Consider the following 16,444-nt stretch of genomic DNA (forward strand, 5'->3'; position numbering starts at 1 on the left):
GTGGTTGTTAACCCTTTTCCTGTTCCCTTTTTCTCCTTTTCAGTTTGCCAGCTGCTTTCCTTTAAAAAAAAAAGGCTTTGGAGCTGCAAAACACATGACATGTAGTTACCCCCTCAGCACAGGTGATATTTGCAAATGAATTGAATAGTTTTGCTAATTTATTGGTGCTTAAATAACAGTTAAGGAAGAAAAATCAATATTCGATAATGAGGCTTCCTGTATATCTGTTATGGAGCATTATCAATAATTGTGTACCCATTAAAAAGTTTCATAGTTTGTATTCTTATTTATGTGTGGGGAATATAGCCAAGGGTTATTTACTGCAAGGCCATTCAGATAGTCTTTGCTTTGCTTATTGAACAGTAGGCATTTTAATAATTTGTTTTTTGTTAAGCCAGTGACATCACTTTCCATTTCATTCTATGCAAAAAATTTTATGATTTTTAAAAAATAAATTGGATGAATCTGTTTGGTAAATCTTGGCAGTTAAATCATGGAGTTAAATTAAGCCCCCTGCCTCCCTTTTAAAATTAGTTGCTTTACAGCACAATGCATGTTTACTTAGAAGTAAGTCCCATTGTGTTCAGTGGGACTTAGTCCTTTGTAAGTGCAGTGGTGCCCCGCAAGACGAATGCCTCGCAAGACGGAAAACTCGCTAAACGAAAGAGTTTTCCGTTTTGGAGGTGCTTTGCAAAATGAATTTCCTATGGGCTTGCTTCGCAAGACGAAAATGTCTTGCGAGTTCCTGCGGGGTTTTTTTCCTCCCCCCCCCCTTTTTCTAAGCCGGTAAGCCACTTATCAGCTGATCCGATAATCTGATAAACCGCTAATAGCGCTAATAGCACTAATCCACTAATCCGTCAATGGGCTTGCTTCGCAAGACAAAAAAACCGCTAGACGAAGAGAATCACAGAACGGATTCTTTTCGTCTTGTGAGGCACCACTGTGCTTATAAGTTTGCAGCATTACTAAGCTGGATAACTGGATATCTTACACTTTATGTTGGTCTGTTCATCTTAAGTCGGCTAAGGTTTTATTTTATGTTGCTTGCTATAATAAATTAAATGTGTGTAGGGGGAAATTTGAGGTTCAGGCAGTTACTGCATGAGCAGCAGCTTCATCCATGTCCTTTGGTGTTCAAATAAATTCTTGCAACACATTTCAAATGCAATGTTGTACAAAGTTTCCTTTTGGATCCCCCCCCCCCCCGCTTTTACATGGAGACAAAGTCCATGTAGGGTGGAAGGTGAGGGGAGCAGCCCTTTTTTTCCTGCTCCTTAACACTTCACAACTATAGGTCATAACTTTGGCCGTGTCAATTAATTGTATTTGTAGTATAAAACTGTGTATCAATAAACATTCACCTGCGCTGTGAATCTGCCTATTAAAGGTGAAGAGCTCTGTGAGTGCGGCTTTCTCCTGATTGAAGTGCAGTGTTTGAGGACTGGGACATTCGCAGGGAAACCAAAATGCTTGTTTACAAAGCTATGGTAGTACCAACCTTACTATATGCTTGTGAAACATGGACCACTTATAACCGCCATCTCCAACTCCTTGAAAGATTCCATCAACGGGGTGTCTGAAAAATTTTACACATCACTTGGGAAGACAGGCGAACTAATATCAGTGTACTGGAAGAAGCAAAGATCACCATTGTTGAAGCAATGATTCTTCAACATCAACTTTGCTGGACTGGTCATGTTGTGCGGATGTCTGATGATCGTCTTCCAAAGCACCTACTCTATTCCGAACTTAAAAATGGAAAGCGTAATGCTGGTGGTCAACAAAAGAGGTTTAAAGACTGTCTCAAGGCAAATCTTTAAAAATGTAGTATAAACACTGACAACTGGGAAACAGTGGCCTGCGAGTGCTCCAGTTGGAGAACAGCCTTTACTAAAGGTGTCGTGGGCTTTGAAGACACTCGAACTCAGGACACAAGGGAGAAACGTGCTAAGAGGAAGGCACACTTGGCAAATCCACACCGTGATCAACTCCTACCCAGAAACCAATGTCCCCACTGTGGAAGGACCTGTGGCTCCAGAATTGGCCTCCACAGTCACTTATGGACTCATTGTTAAAACCATGTTTATGGAAGACAGTCTTACTCAGCTACGAGTGATCGCCAAAGAAGAAGAAAAAGAAGGAATCTGCCTATTCTTAAGAATTGCTAGACTCCTGGTTTCCCCCAATCCCAGTGTGCCACATTGCAGGTGTGTGGTGCCCCATCGCCTGTCAATCACCTGATATTACTATGGCACCAGAGGACCAGTTTTTCTTTTGAACCATTGCAAGCTGTGGTGCATAGGGACAGCCTAGCCAAGTAAGGCTTGACGTTGCCACCTATCAGCTGATAGCAAGTGACTCCAAGCCTGCTTCCTGCAGGGATCCACTGTGTGACCAAGTTCCCCACAAGGCTTGAAGTGATAGGAGGTTTAGCCCATTGGAGTTTGCCATATCCCCACTTTGGGCAGGGGCCAGCTGTATTGCCCTTCCTGTTCCCCATTTGTTCAGCCAATCCCAGCTCTGTGTCAGCTGATTAGCAGGACAGGAAGCTTCCCTTGCCACTGCACAATTTGGAGCACACTTCAAGGTTGACACCTCTGTACTGACAGGCCATGTCCCTAGCTGCCCCAATCCTAATATCACATATGACATCAGGGTGTGGGGCAGGCGGGGAAATGGCCTCACGGGCTAAATAGGACCCATGCTGGACCTATTTAGGCTAGCAGGCCAGGTATTCCCCACCCTTATGGGATAAAAGTTAATGTGGAAAAGAGTCGTCTTTTCTGCATCCATTAGAAGCATCTTCCTTGATGAGGCTGTATTATTAATACTACTTTTTTCATACCCTTTTGTTTAAATAAAAGCAGTCTGATATGCACTGTTCCTACACCACCTCTATTCATTTTGAAAAAGTATTCCCTCCTCTGTTTTTTCAGGTTTTCTGTCAAAATTTAAAATGACCTTTAGTTTTTCCTGTTACGAATTGTTCAAAGATTTAAGCCTGTTTACTCATTAACAGTCAGAAACTTGAGTCACCGAGATACTTAGTAGAGAACCACTTCCTTTTTTTAAAGACACTTCTTTACTGTGGCGCATTAGTGAAATAATGTGTTGGCTTCAGCTGTAGCAGCAGTTGCGACTGTTACTGGTCTGATATAGCTTGATTGCATTATATCAGGCATTGGTAACTTCAAGAATGGATTACAGTACTGCATTGCATACTATGTGGGGCTTCCCTTGCGGTTGAGCCGGAAAACTGTAGCTAGTGCAGAATGCTGCAGCACAATTGCTGACAAGAGTCAGATTTGGTCAACATATTCCACCTCTGCTCAGAGATCTGAACTGGGTGCTGACCTGTTACGGGTCCAGGTTCAAAGTGTTGTTATTGGTATATAAAAACCTCAACAGTTTGAGACCAGTTTACCTGAAGGATCACCTTTGACTCTGATGTGCCTGCTTGACCACTTTTGTCAAGTCTACCCAGACATGCAATTTTATGCATACTTGTTTTCAAATTACTTTAATATTAGTGGCATTACTGATGTTTTTTTATAAGTGTGTGTGTGTGTGTGTGTGTCTATATGTGTGTGTGTGTGTGTGTGTGTGTGTGTGTTGATTTGTTGATTTTATCTGTAATTTCGTAACTATTCACACTATTTTATGTAAACTGCTTTAAAGACGTTCCATTTTAGAATTAAACAGTCTACAAATTCTGTTAAATAAATAGATGGGTTTTTGTTTTTAATAGAACACAATGTGGTTCTGTGGTCAGGTTTCAACTATCACTCTTGGAAATTGCCACTCCCAGTGCTTCTCATTGGGTATTACCTCACCTCAGATTTTGAAATATTTTTCTAGCTCTGTCAACAATCCAGAATTCTTCCTGGCAGTAATGTTCAGAAAGAAGAAAAACCCTCCTTCCTGTATGTGTGAAATTCTGCACCCCTTTTCTTGAAATGACTCCCACTTCCAGTTCTTTGAAAAGAATTTGGAACCTGGACAGAGCAAGTCTGTTCTTACTATTCAGCAGTGACTAGCCTCCCAGCTAACAGCAACTTCCATCCATCAGCCCCAGTGAGCATGGCCAACGATGAGGGATGGTGGGAGCTATTCAACAATGCCTGGATGGGCACACATTTCCCCATCTGTACTGTGGTAGAATCAACACTGTTGGAGGGTGAAAGATTTCGAAATAGAATGCAACCAGCTCGAATGAAGGAAAATGTGGCATATGCCTATTCATTGTCAACAGCACCTCAACATGAGACAAAAACAGCCCCCCACCACCACTGCACCCATCTACAATGCAGATTGGGTGTGTAATAGACCATGGCATCGCACAAATTGGGTGGCTCGCTGTTGAGAAACAGACTTGCATTCATGCTAATGTAGCCATTGTAATGGCAGACAAGAGTACTTCAGTAATACTGCTAAGGGCTCATCCAGGGAGACCTCATGTTGAGGATCAAGAGCAGCTTCAGCACTTACTGATCTCCCACAGGGTAAATATTCAGGATGCTTCAGTCCATAATGGTTGCTGATGATCACCATTGTTAATAAAGACTGCAGCAGGACTAGCTGTTTGGCTCTCTCCATACTAATAGCATGGATTCTCTGGGGACAAGGTACTTTTCTGTTCCCACACTCTTTGTTGTGTGCCATGGTGCCAGATCAGAAGGACTGGGAGCTGTTGCCTAGATGAACCTTTGCTTTCTTGCATCTTGTCTCCCATCAAGCAGATTAAAAAGGAAACTGTACTGTACCATGTTTGTTCCCTGCCCCGACCTGCTGCTGCTTCACAGCTCCAGTTCGGCAGATTTATCTAATTCCTTCAGTGGAACAGGGGCATAATCAACAACATTAGTCTTGTAAAAACAATATCAAATTCAAGGCATTGTTACATGTTATTAATAAACAAGATCTAGGAAAGCGGGCAACATGCCACGTTATCAAATTCCCCTATTACAAATATACTTCGAAGCTCATGTTGCCATTTAATATAAATAACAATCCCCAAATATCTATAAAACCAACCTGCCTGAAGGGCATGCTTTTATTTGATGTCATGCTAATCAGTTTTGGTGTGCCAGAAATTACAGCTGCTGATGGTCCATCTGTTTTGTATTTATCTTATGTGATAAGTGGTGTTTATTTGATAAGAATCAATGCGATGAATGTTTATGAAATGAAACCATTTTTTTTGTCTCACTAAATCATAAAATCAATTGTTTTTTGTCTCACTAAATCACACCCACGAGTGCCATAAAGTATATCCTGGCATAAATTTAACAATGAATACCTTGAAGTGGTGTTAGAAAGTGGAGACGCATTTTTCACGCTAGCTTTCAGATGTATAGTACTGCACTTTCTGTACTTCAGTAATCCTACTAATTATTCATAGTGATTTAACAAACCTTTAGGTTAAGTATGCTATGGTGTGATTATCTGGAAATGCTCCCGCATTGTTTAAAACTCATTTCAGTTTAAAACAGCCTTCATCAACCTGGATTCCAGCCTTCCAAGTTGGCAAAGGCTGGTTTGGAACATGGTTGGTTCCTGTCCTATCGCATGAGATTGAGCCAAGCACCATGCTCCAAATTCTGGAGGAATTTTAAAAAATATTGGTGATCTATATGTACAAGAAGCAAATTCCGTATGTGTGCCATGCTGTGGAGTGCTGTGGGCATTTGGAGAAGAAGAAGAATGTTAGTTCTATCAGTTCTATCAGTTCCTCAGCACTTTGCTACCATTAGTACCTTAGCATGTATGACTGCATCTGCAGTGGTATACCTTGGTTCTCAAACACCTTGGTACTCAAACAACATGAAACCCAAACACTGCAAACCCAGAAGTAAGTGTTCTGTTTTGCAAACTCTTCTTGGAAGTCAAACGTGCTCCGTTTTGAGTGTTATGCTTCTGATTTGAGTGCCACCCTTCCATTTTGAGTACCACACTTCTGTGCTGAGGTCTGTCTGTTTTTGCTATTGATTTTGAGATCTGTTTTTGTTTTTTGTGACTGTGTGGAACCCAGTTCAGCTACTGATTGATTGATTGTGTGACTGCACATTATTTATTGATTTCATTTTATGGATCAGTGGTCTTGTTAGATAATATAAGTCATGTTGAATTGTTGTTTTAGGGGATTTAAAAAGTATGGAACAGATTAATCCATTTTGCATCACTTTCTATGGGAAAGCACGCCTTGGTTTTGGAACGCTTTGGTTTTGGAACAGACTTCCAGAACGGATTAAGTTTGAGAACCAAGGTACCACTGTATGTCTTTTTTTTTTCTTCTTCTTCTTTTTGTAAACACCTTTCCAGGCAGAGGCAAAAGTGTGGGATGTAGTAGTTCAGAGGTAGGACTGTCTCCTCTAGTGTGGATTTGGAGAATGGGAAAATTCTATTAAAGAAACCAAGGCCAAGCCTAATATGTGCATTAAAGAATATGATTATTATAGCATGTTTCCACAAGTTACTGCATTGGGCCATTTTATTGGCTTATAGGAATCAAGCAGCAGTGCATTCTCTTGCATGGCTATAGTACTTGACCCAATTTCTAGTACTAACAGGAATTTATTAGCCTGTGAACACCTACCCAGCAGAGACAGAAACAGAGACGGGGGGCGGTCCCAAAGGCTTGCTGAATGTTTCCGTGCCAATTTTTGAGACACCGTGCAGTGCATCATATTCCTGGTAATTTGGGGGATTTCGGTGAAACATGACTGATTCTGACAGGCAACGGGCAGCCTAGCTGGCAAGAGGAGGATGCCGTTTTAGCCGCAGTGGTGCAAAACTTCAGTTATGCTTCTAAATTTAAGCGGCCTCTTAGAACGGAGCTGCCCAACTGATAACCTCATATTTATCTCATAAATATTAAACAGCTTGAACTGCACATTAGTCAGCTATGCCTAGCGGGGCCTTGGTGGCTCTTTCTCTCCCTAGCAATTACCGTATCAGCGCAGATCATTGGCCTGTTCCTTCGCCTACTGCTCATTTATGGTAATCGGAGGCATTGTGGGGGCTGTGCTGCAAAAACATTCTTGTTACAGGGGCAATAGTCATAAACTCATGGCTGAGGTTGTTTCTATCCAGTAGAGAACGGGGTGATTCTGCTGCCTATTAATCAGAGACTGGTTAATTTTTCTTCACAATTGGCAATGCGTTAAAAAGCTGTTGGCTAGGAGAAGCTAATTAGAATCCTCAATTGCAGAGTGTTGAATAAATAGCTACCATTCATCAAGTCGGGGTGTTTTTTCCTTGCAGCATGGAATTATTCTGAGTCCTGTCCTGATCCATGTTTATTTTGAAGTCCATTTGGGATTCAAGCCTGAACTTGTTTTCCTGGATACTTTTTGAATTCTTTTTAAATAAACCAACTCAGCCACACTTCTGAAATGTGTGTGTGATAAATGATAAATAAGTAAAACTCGGGTCAAACCTCGGGTGTCAAACGTAATCCGTTCTGGAAGCCCGTTCAGCTTCCAAAACGTTGGACAACCAAATCACGGCTTCTGATTGGTTGCAAGAGCTTCCTGCACTCAGCGGAAGTCGCATCAGATGTTCAGCTTCCGAAAAATGTTAAACTGGAGCATTTACTTCCGGGTTTTCAGCGTTCGGGAGCCAAATTGTTTGAAAACAGAGCTGAAAATAGAGCCGAGGTTTGACGGTATTTGCTATGAATTTTGCATGCCGACATTAACTTCCTCTTTTTCTTTTCATTTTACAAAGTCTTCAATGGGGGAGGGGGGTGAAATATTGAGAGTTGACTGTCATTTGATCACATGTATCATGCATGGCCAGATACACCAGGAAGCCAAGTCTGTAACTGCTGCTAGATTACAAAGCAGCATGGTAGGTGCTGGAATGAGTCAGGAGCAAAGCACCTGCAATTCTGTCCCCAGAAATGTGCATTTGCTTGTTCACAGTCTGACCTTGTGTAAAGTGTGAACCAGGCCACTTTTGCACCTTATTTACAAAGAAAGTGAGAGTGCTTTTTTGCTACAGAATAATTGAGATTATATTGAGCCTTCCTTGTAGAATTTTAAGCATAACCTTGCTAGCATGTGAAATGAGGAGACTCTTGAGAGTCCCATGGACTGCAAGAAGATCAAACCTCTCCATTCTGAAGGAAATCAGCCCTGAGTGCTCACTGGAAGGACAGATCGTGAAGCTGAGGCTCCAATACTTTGGCCACCTCATGAGAAGAGAAGACTCCCTGGAAAAGACCCTGATGTTGGGAAAGATGGAGGGCACAAGGAGAAGGGGACGACAGAGAATGAGATGGTTGGATGGTGTTCTTGAAGCTACTAGCAGGAGTTTGATCAAACTGCAGGAGGCAGTGGAGGACAGAAGTGCCTGGCGTGCTCTGGTCCATGGGGTCACGAAGAGTCGGACACGACTAAACGACTAAACAACAACAACAACATATATATATATATATATATATATATATATATATATATATATATATATATAGACACACACACACACACACACACACACACTGGTACCTCGGGTTACATACGCTTCAGGTTACATACTCTTCAAGTTACATACGCTTCAGGTTACAGACTCCACTAACCCAGAAATCGCGCTTCAGGTTAAGAACTTTGCTTCAGGATGAGAACAGAAATCGTGCTCCAGCGGGATTTTGCCTGCTACCGAGTTTCCACCCAGCTGTATATTGAGTCATTCTCACATGTAACAGTAACAAGGTTATGACTTATGCAATCTTCCCCGTCACAATCATGTGTCTGGTGTGTGCTTTCTTCGGTACTTTAGTATTCTGCAGCCTTTGCTGTATTCCTTGCCTGCTAGGAGATAATTTTGCTCATTTGTTACTGTTTTGAGCAAGGCATGTTGGCTGGAAAGGGTACGCTCCACAAAGCAGGCAGCAAGCTGACTTTTATTTCTTTGACAGAATAGTGTAAGCATCAGAGGTGAATTGAAAAGATCGAATATTCTGTGGAAATTTCTCCATACACTGTTTGGGTGGTGGTCTCCAATGAATCAAACTTCTTCAATGGCCAGTGAAGTCATGTTGGATCTAAAGGAGAGGGCTACATGATTTACTGAACTCTGACGATGGGGTGCCTTCAGATTGTCACCATTTTGTGGGAGGGATTCAAGCGTACTGGGAAATTTAGGTTTGTGCAATTAGAATGGACTTAAGTGATCTGTTGCCTTCGTGCAACAAATCCACTTTAAAAAATAAATGGGTTTTTTGCTGTTAGGAAAGTGACTAAGAAATACACTGAAAGGCGTGGAATGAATGAATGATTTAAAGGAAGACATATAAACACCCCACATGCTAATTAGGATGAGCGCTCATTGATTTATAACCTTTCTATAAACAAATCAGAACAAATGTTCAATAAAGACTAAATAAAATCTAGGTTTGATGTAAGCTTTGTGTGAACAAATCAGGATGACTGCTGAGTAAGTGGGATATTATTTCTTTGGAGTAGGAAAATGCAAGAGCAGTATAGGTGATCAGTGACCAGCCTTAGAGGGGGGCTATATCTGAGAACAACTAGTCTTATCAAAATGCTTTGAAAATGAAATGGTTTATTTCAGTAATAATAATAGGAGAAAAGCTACAATTAGTAGTAAAAGAATGAAACTTGAGGGCATCCCTTTTATGTTGCAGAAAAGTTTGTGACGTTTTTGGTAGGCACTGAGGCTCACTGCTCTCACCCTTGCCTGATTTTTGTTTTTCAGATGGAGGAAACATGTGAAGATATAGATCAGATGTTCAGCGATTTATTGGGGGAAATGGATTTGCTGACACAGGTAAGCTATGCTTTCTTAGCTGATTTGGAGAACTGGTAAAAGAAAGTAAAAAAGAAGGAATAAAGAATCCTTCTTCCTGTCTCCATTCATTGTTGTTCTTTCTTACTAAATATAATTATTTCAACATACCGAGATTGATTCCTCATCTGCTGCCCCCATGTAACCATGAAATAACCAGTACCAGTCGCGAGAGGCTTTTTGCAGCTGAAGCAAAACATCACAATGCCTGTTGTGCTAGACCAGCACACCTATCCACATTTTTTTAAAAGAAAGGACACCACAGTCATACCTTGTAAGTCAAACAGCTTAGTTCCCGAACGTTTTGGCTCCTGAACTTCGCAAACCCGGAAGTGACTGTTCCAGTTTGTGAACTATTTTTGGAAGCCGAACGTCCGACAGGGCTTCCACGGCTTATAATTGGCTGCAGGAGCTTCCTGAAGCCAAGCAGAAGCCATGCTTTGGTTTTTGAACATTTTGAAAGTCAATTGGACTTCTGGAACGGATTCTGTTTGACTTCCAAGGTACGACTGTATAACTATCCCTGCATGCATTATGTGGGAATGGGGGATTGTATAGCAGAAACAGGTTACTATGTCGTTGGAGCACATATTTGCTCACTAAATTCTGCTTTCCCTCTTGTGGGGGGTGGGGAGACCCTGTATACAGGGGACCTTGTGTCTTTCATTTTCAGCCATTTGTCTGTTAAACCCTTCTCCTGCCCCTCCGCCAAGCTACTTTCCTTCCTGTAGGGGAGTTTAATTCCCTCCCTGGCCCACCTCTTCTGCTTCTGATTGCTGAGTCCTGCAGCTGCTTTTCCTTTAGAAAAAGAAACCTCTGGGAAATGGGTCGCATATATCCTTTGTAATGTCAAGTTGGCCTTTAGACTTCAGCGGAATGCTGGCAACGTAGCAAAATAAGACTCTCTGGCACAAATTACATAAATTTTGAAAGTGTAACTTGAAGCACTTAACCTGCCACTTCGGTTTTTATATATGAGTCCCTCGGCATAAAGCTTTATTTCTTTTTTTAAAAAATGGTGTTCAGATAGGTTCCGTCAGTTGTATTTTACTCTGTAGATTAGGAATTTTGCTGGAAGGAGCTTGCAAACCAATAAAATAAAATAAAATATTGTTCGTATCACCCCGACCTCCACAGCAGTCCAAAATTCCAGGGCTCCAGGCTCCTACCCAAGGTTCATGTTTCCTTTGGAAATGAGGCACAGGGGAGACTGTGGTGTCTTTATGGCATAGGGTTTATGGACACAGATATACGGTATATAACCTGAGCCTGCCATGGAGGGGTTCAGAGCATTTCCACTCCAAAAGGGCACACTCCTGGATTCAAGAGAGAAAATCAAACATGCTCCAAAATGTAGCTCTGATCCGCCCTCCCCAGCTTGCTGATCTTTTCCGGACTACAACATCACTGCAAAAACTCCATCCTAAACTTTCCTTTCGTCTTTCGAACTAACTGACCTTTGGGGGGGCGGCACTGAGCCACTTCCATTTTCCCAACTAATGACTCATCCTGACTTGTATTTTAACATGCAACAATAAATATCTAGCACCCCAGAATTAGAAGGGGAGTCCAGGCACTTGTAACATTATGATTTAATGGCAGAGTGTTGGCTATCAGAACAGTAACCCCAATTCACTACAGTGGTACCTCGGGTTACATACGCTTCAGGTTACAGACTCCACTACCCAGAAATAGTACCTCGGGTTAAGAACTTTACTTCAGGGTGAGAACAGAAATCGTGTGGCGCGGCAGCAGCAGGAGGCCCCATTAGCTCAGGTTAAGAACAGTTTCAGGTTAAGAACGGACCTCCGGAATGAATTAAGTACGTAACCAGAGGTACCACTGTATTAAGTTTCTGGCTTCTTAATAATGGATTAGGTGTAAATGAGAAAATAGAATAGCTTGAAAACTAATAAATAACCTTTTCTATGTAGATATTGACACTGAGTCTGCTTTGTGATAGTGGCCACCATCACTGTTTCCCCAGTTTTGTCTCCCCACCTGCCCTCTAAGCTGCTATTTATCTTGCTGGGGAAACAAATAGCTCTTTTGTGGAAGATGGTTTAAATCAGGGAAAAAGCACAGGGGAAAGGATTTTTTAAACCCTGCAAGTGCCCTGGCAACTTAAGCTGTTGCTTTTAAAAAGATATATCAACATCAGGAGGTCCAATCATGGATCTTACATTTCTATTTTTTTATTTTTTTACCTTAAGACAAACTAGATAGTATGTGAAATGCATGACATTTCACTTGTTTGTGTTTTGTTAGTGACTTGGGGATTTGGGGGGGATGGTTGAACAGAGCTGTGGAAGCGGGGAGGGGGAGAATGGCTTGTAGTCAAAAGTTTCCTGCCCCCCTTATGGTGTTCACACTGAATACATGATAAATAAACAACTCAAAACTCATTTCCCCATGACATATGAAGCAGCATTCAAATGTGTTTGACGTCAAAGGTGGGGCAAGTTATTCTGGAGAAAGGGATGTTAAGACTACACTTCCAATCACAAAGCAAACGTCTTTCTATAGAGAATAACCAGCCCAGTAGATAAGTTTCTGGTCTTAGGATACCTTGAATAACTTTTCTACCATGACTTTTGCCAGTGACAGTGATATTTCCCCCCTTTCTTCATCAGAGTTTGGGAGTAGAAACACTCCCACCTCCACCCAGCAAAGAAGCCAATGAGGAATTTAGTTTTGCAGTTGGTTTTAAAGATTTAAATGGTGAGTATTTGTAGTTTGTATTACTGTGATCTGTTTGTGGGGGGAGGGGGGCAAGCACTATTTAGCAAAAAGCTAAATGGACACTTTTCTCTTCTGAAACAATTCATTCATTTTGAATGTGTAAAATGACTTCGGTCTAACTCTTGAAACAATGAAAGGTTAAATTTTCTCTTTCTTTCAAAAAAGCGACCCTGTAAATTTTACCAGAGCTATAATTTGCTTTTGACTATGGTACTCAGGTTATTATATTTCATTTCTCTATGCAAATCTTAGCCTGGCTTTTAATACTCAGATGTAAATTCCTCTAGTACAGTATTCCCAGGTGCTCTTTTAAAAACTTGCCTCTGTCACCTCCTTGGCTAGAAGCCATCCTTATTATAATCTGTGGAACAGCATCTACTCACACTAGCGGAGCAAGTTGCACAAGATCAGTACTGAAATGATGCCTGAGATATCTTGTATTTCCCGCCCCTTAACAGAATCCTTAAACGCATTGGAAGATACCGATTTGGATGCTTTAATGTCTGATCTTGTAGCAGACATAAGTGAAGTGGAGAAAGCCACAGTCCAAGAACAGAAAGACGCCTCTCATTTCCAACGTGCTGCCAAGACTCAGGCTCCAGCAAATGCTCCTGTCGCAACTTATGCCCAGTCAAGTTTCCCAAATATTGCCGTTACCCAGGTTGAGGATGATTTGCCGCCACCTCCTCCAGAACTAGCCTTTGGTTTTCCTCCTCCTCCACCACCTGCTCCAACCCAACCTCCTGAACCACGCACTCAGGTGAGCAGAAGCTGTCACGGCTTAAAATTAGCCGCTGTTTCTTTAATACGAAAGGAACTGAGTCAGCATGAGTCAGCTGCCTACAATGAATTGGCAAAGCCAGCATGACTCACGCAACCTTTCACCTACATATGCCTGTATATATAGAGTGGTCATTGATTGTGTGCGGTGTGGGTTGGTTGGTTGGAAGCTGATTGCGTTTGATATGTATAAAGCTGTTGGTCATGGTTGGAGAAGACTTTTTTTAGAATACAGTGGTGCCTCGCAAGACGAAAAGAATCCGTTCTGTGATTCTCTTCGTCTAGCGGTTTTTTTGTCTTGCGAAGCAAGCCCATTGAAGGATTAGCGGATTAGCACCATTAGCGCCTTTTAGCGCCTTTTAGCGGCTTATCTGCTGATCGGATCAGCTGATAAGCAGCTTAGCGGCTTAGAAAAGGGGGGGAGGGGAAAAAACCAGCAGGAACTCGCAAGACATTTTTGTCTTGCGAAGCAAGCCCATAGGAGATTCGTTTTGTGAAGCACCTCCAAAACGGAAAACTCTTTCGTCTAGCGAGTTTTCCGTCTTGCGAGGCATTCGTCTTGCGGGGCACCACTGTAAAAGCAGCATTCTGCAAAGTACTCTTTCTCAAGGACTCTTTGTGCCAACTAGGGTCCAAGGACCAGGCAAAGGAGGTCAGAACCTTTTCTTTTTCAAGCACTGACAGAATCTCATTTCAAAACTCTGCTAGGCCCTTGTTTTAATGTAGCCCTTCACCAGCCTTGTGTCCTCCATATACTTTGGACAGCAAGTTCCATCAGCCATAAAGTAAAGGGACCCCTGACCATTAGGTCCAGTCGTGGCCAACTCTGGGGTTGCGGCGCTCATCTCGCTTTACTGGCCGAGGGAGCTGGCGTACAGCTTCCGGGTCATGTGGCCAGCATGACTAAGCCGCTTCTGGTGAACCAGAGCAGCACATGGAAACGCCATTTACCTTCCCGCCGGAGCGGTACCTATTTATCTACTTGCACTTTGACGTGCTTTCGAACTGCTAGGTTGGCAGGAGCAGGGACTGAACAACGGGAGCTCACCCCGTCATGGGGATTCAAACCGCCAACCTTCTGATCAGCAAGTCCTAGGCTCTGTGGTTTAACCCACAGCGCCACCCTCCATCAGCCATAGCCAGCCTATAATGAGAGTTGTCACCTGGTGGAGGGCACCAGGTTAGCAAAGGCTGTTTTAACGATTCTGTAGATGTTTTCCGTAGCACCAAAAGAGAGAACCTAGAATAGCAAAATGAAAAGCCCTTCTGTTTTAGAAGCAAAATCACTTTCTCCTGACCTTTTCAAGTACAATCCAACTACCCCGGAAGTTTCTCTTGGCCAGAAAGCACAATATCAGGTATTTCATGTTGAGACAGCCCCATGTGGAGAAGTATAGTGGTTCTTTAGGCCAGAGAGCTACTACGTCCTCTTTGTCTTTCTGGTTTTGCCTGAGATCACGAAGCAGAGAGGTGAATAATATGGAAGTTTTCCTGCTGAAGAGGCAGACTACTTTTCTGTATAAATTGAAATGTTAAGCTAAAACTGAGTTTGTACCTTCAGCAGGGCGAGAAACTTCAACGAATGGGTGTAAAAACATATCATCCTTGAATCAGACCAAAGACCTATTGAGTCCAGCAGGACATGAGTGGGATAAGACTTTCCTGCTCCTATTCAGAGAGCTACCATCTCTGATATTGGAGGCAACATATAGCCATAACAAATGTTGGAAGACTCAGGACAGATTAAAAAAGCAACAACTGTATTTTCCCGTTTATAACATGCCCCCATGTATAAGACGGCCCCTATTTTTGGGGACTCCAAATTAAGGAAATGGGGGGAGTTTGCCCAGAGTTGTGGGGCTGGGGGGGATTGCCTAAAATCGCTCACCAGCCACCAGTCACCCACAAAATTGCCGCAGCAGAAGCCAATCAACAGCAGTCCTTGTCGCAGCCACCAATCACACGCCAAATCGCTGCTGACAATCTCCGGCTCGCGGCTACAACCAATCGCCTGTCCACCCTTTGCACTATCATGTATAAGATGACCCCCAAATTTTAACATTCTTTTAGAATAAAAAACATCGTCTTATACACGGAAAACTACAGTACTTATTTACGCAACACATCGTTTAACTAAGGAACTCATACAATTGTAGAGTTGGAAGGAACCCACAGACCATTTAGTCCAACCCCTTGCAATGGAGGAATCTGCAGCTGTCCCTTACAAGGATTGCACCTGCAGCCTTGGTGTCATTGGCACCCTGCTCTAACCAACTGAGCTATCCAGGCTAGATTGTGGTGGTCACCAACCTGGAAAGAGGATTACACAGATTGATGGAGGAGAAAGCTATCAAAGGTCATGCCCTGCTTCTGAACACCAGTTGTTGGAATTCACAGAAGGGCAGAGTGCTCTTGAGGTCAAATGCTGTTTGCTGGTTTCCCACAGGCATCTGGTTGGGCACTGTGAGAACAGAATGCTGGTCTCTTCTTATGTTCCTGTGTGATGGCCTTAATGTTGGAAATTATGGCGGTCCGCAAAACAAGAAGAAACCAACCAACTAGAACAGTGGTATTCGACATAATGGGATGCTGTGCAAACCCATCCTGGAGCAGAAAGCACCCAAAATTAAAATTTAAAAGGGAGAAGAAATGAAAATGTTCATGAAATGGAAAGGGGATAGAATGCTTCTTACTGGGGTGTGGTGTCTTTAAAAGGGGCTTTACAATCTTTCTTCTTTCAGGAAGAACAAGAAGCGCAAGCAAAAGCTGACAAGATTAAGCTTGCATTAGAAAAACTGAAGGAAGCCAAAGTTAAAAAGGTAGCATTCTCTATTTTATTTTATTTTTGCAAAAGTATTGACAATCAAACCTTATGATTTTAAACAACCATTTTATACAGTCAAGTATTGGCTTGTTTCATGTACTTTCCCCTCCATTTTGTTTGCCAGTTGATTGGATGATTTGCCAAGATGTCCAGATCACAAACCAGACAGGTCATACCTGTTTTCCACCAAGCTGTGGATATTCCACTTCTATTTACTGAAGGCGGTTTTTTTATGCCACCCTTCATAAATATTTATTCCAGAACAGTTAAAGGACAGTAGCAATA

The 16,444-nt window shown here is 42.3% G+C and overlaps 1 protein-coding gene across 1 annotated transcript in view; it reads left to right on the top strand.

Moving 5' to 3' along the window:
• Positions 1–9,723: 9,723 nt before the first annotated feature.
• The window catches only part of APBB1IP (amyloid beta precursor protein binding family B member 1 interacting protein), a gene marked incomplete at its 5' end in the record, with an annotated part of 31,526 nt that continues 24,805 nt past the window's right edge, over positions 9,724–16,444 (top strand). Inside the window, 4 exons of the mRNA XM_081163204.1 lie at positions 9,724–9,795; positions 12,447–12,534; positions 13,014–13,315; positions 16,077–16,154. Coding sequence (XP_081019330.1) covers positions 9,724–9,795; positions 12,447–12,534; positions 13,014–13,315; positions 16,077–16,154 — 540 coding nt within the window. The remainder of the gene's footprint in view (positions 9,796–12,446; positions 12,535–13,013; positions 13,316–16,076; positions 16,155–16,444) is intronic.

This window comes from Podarcis bocagei (assembly GCF_964188305.1).
Source record: "Podarcis bocagei genome assembly, chromosome: 12".
NCBI lineage: Eukaryota > Metazoa > Chordata > Lepidosauria > Squamata > Lacertidae > Podarcis > Podarcis bocagei.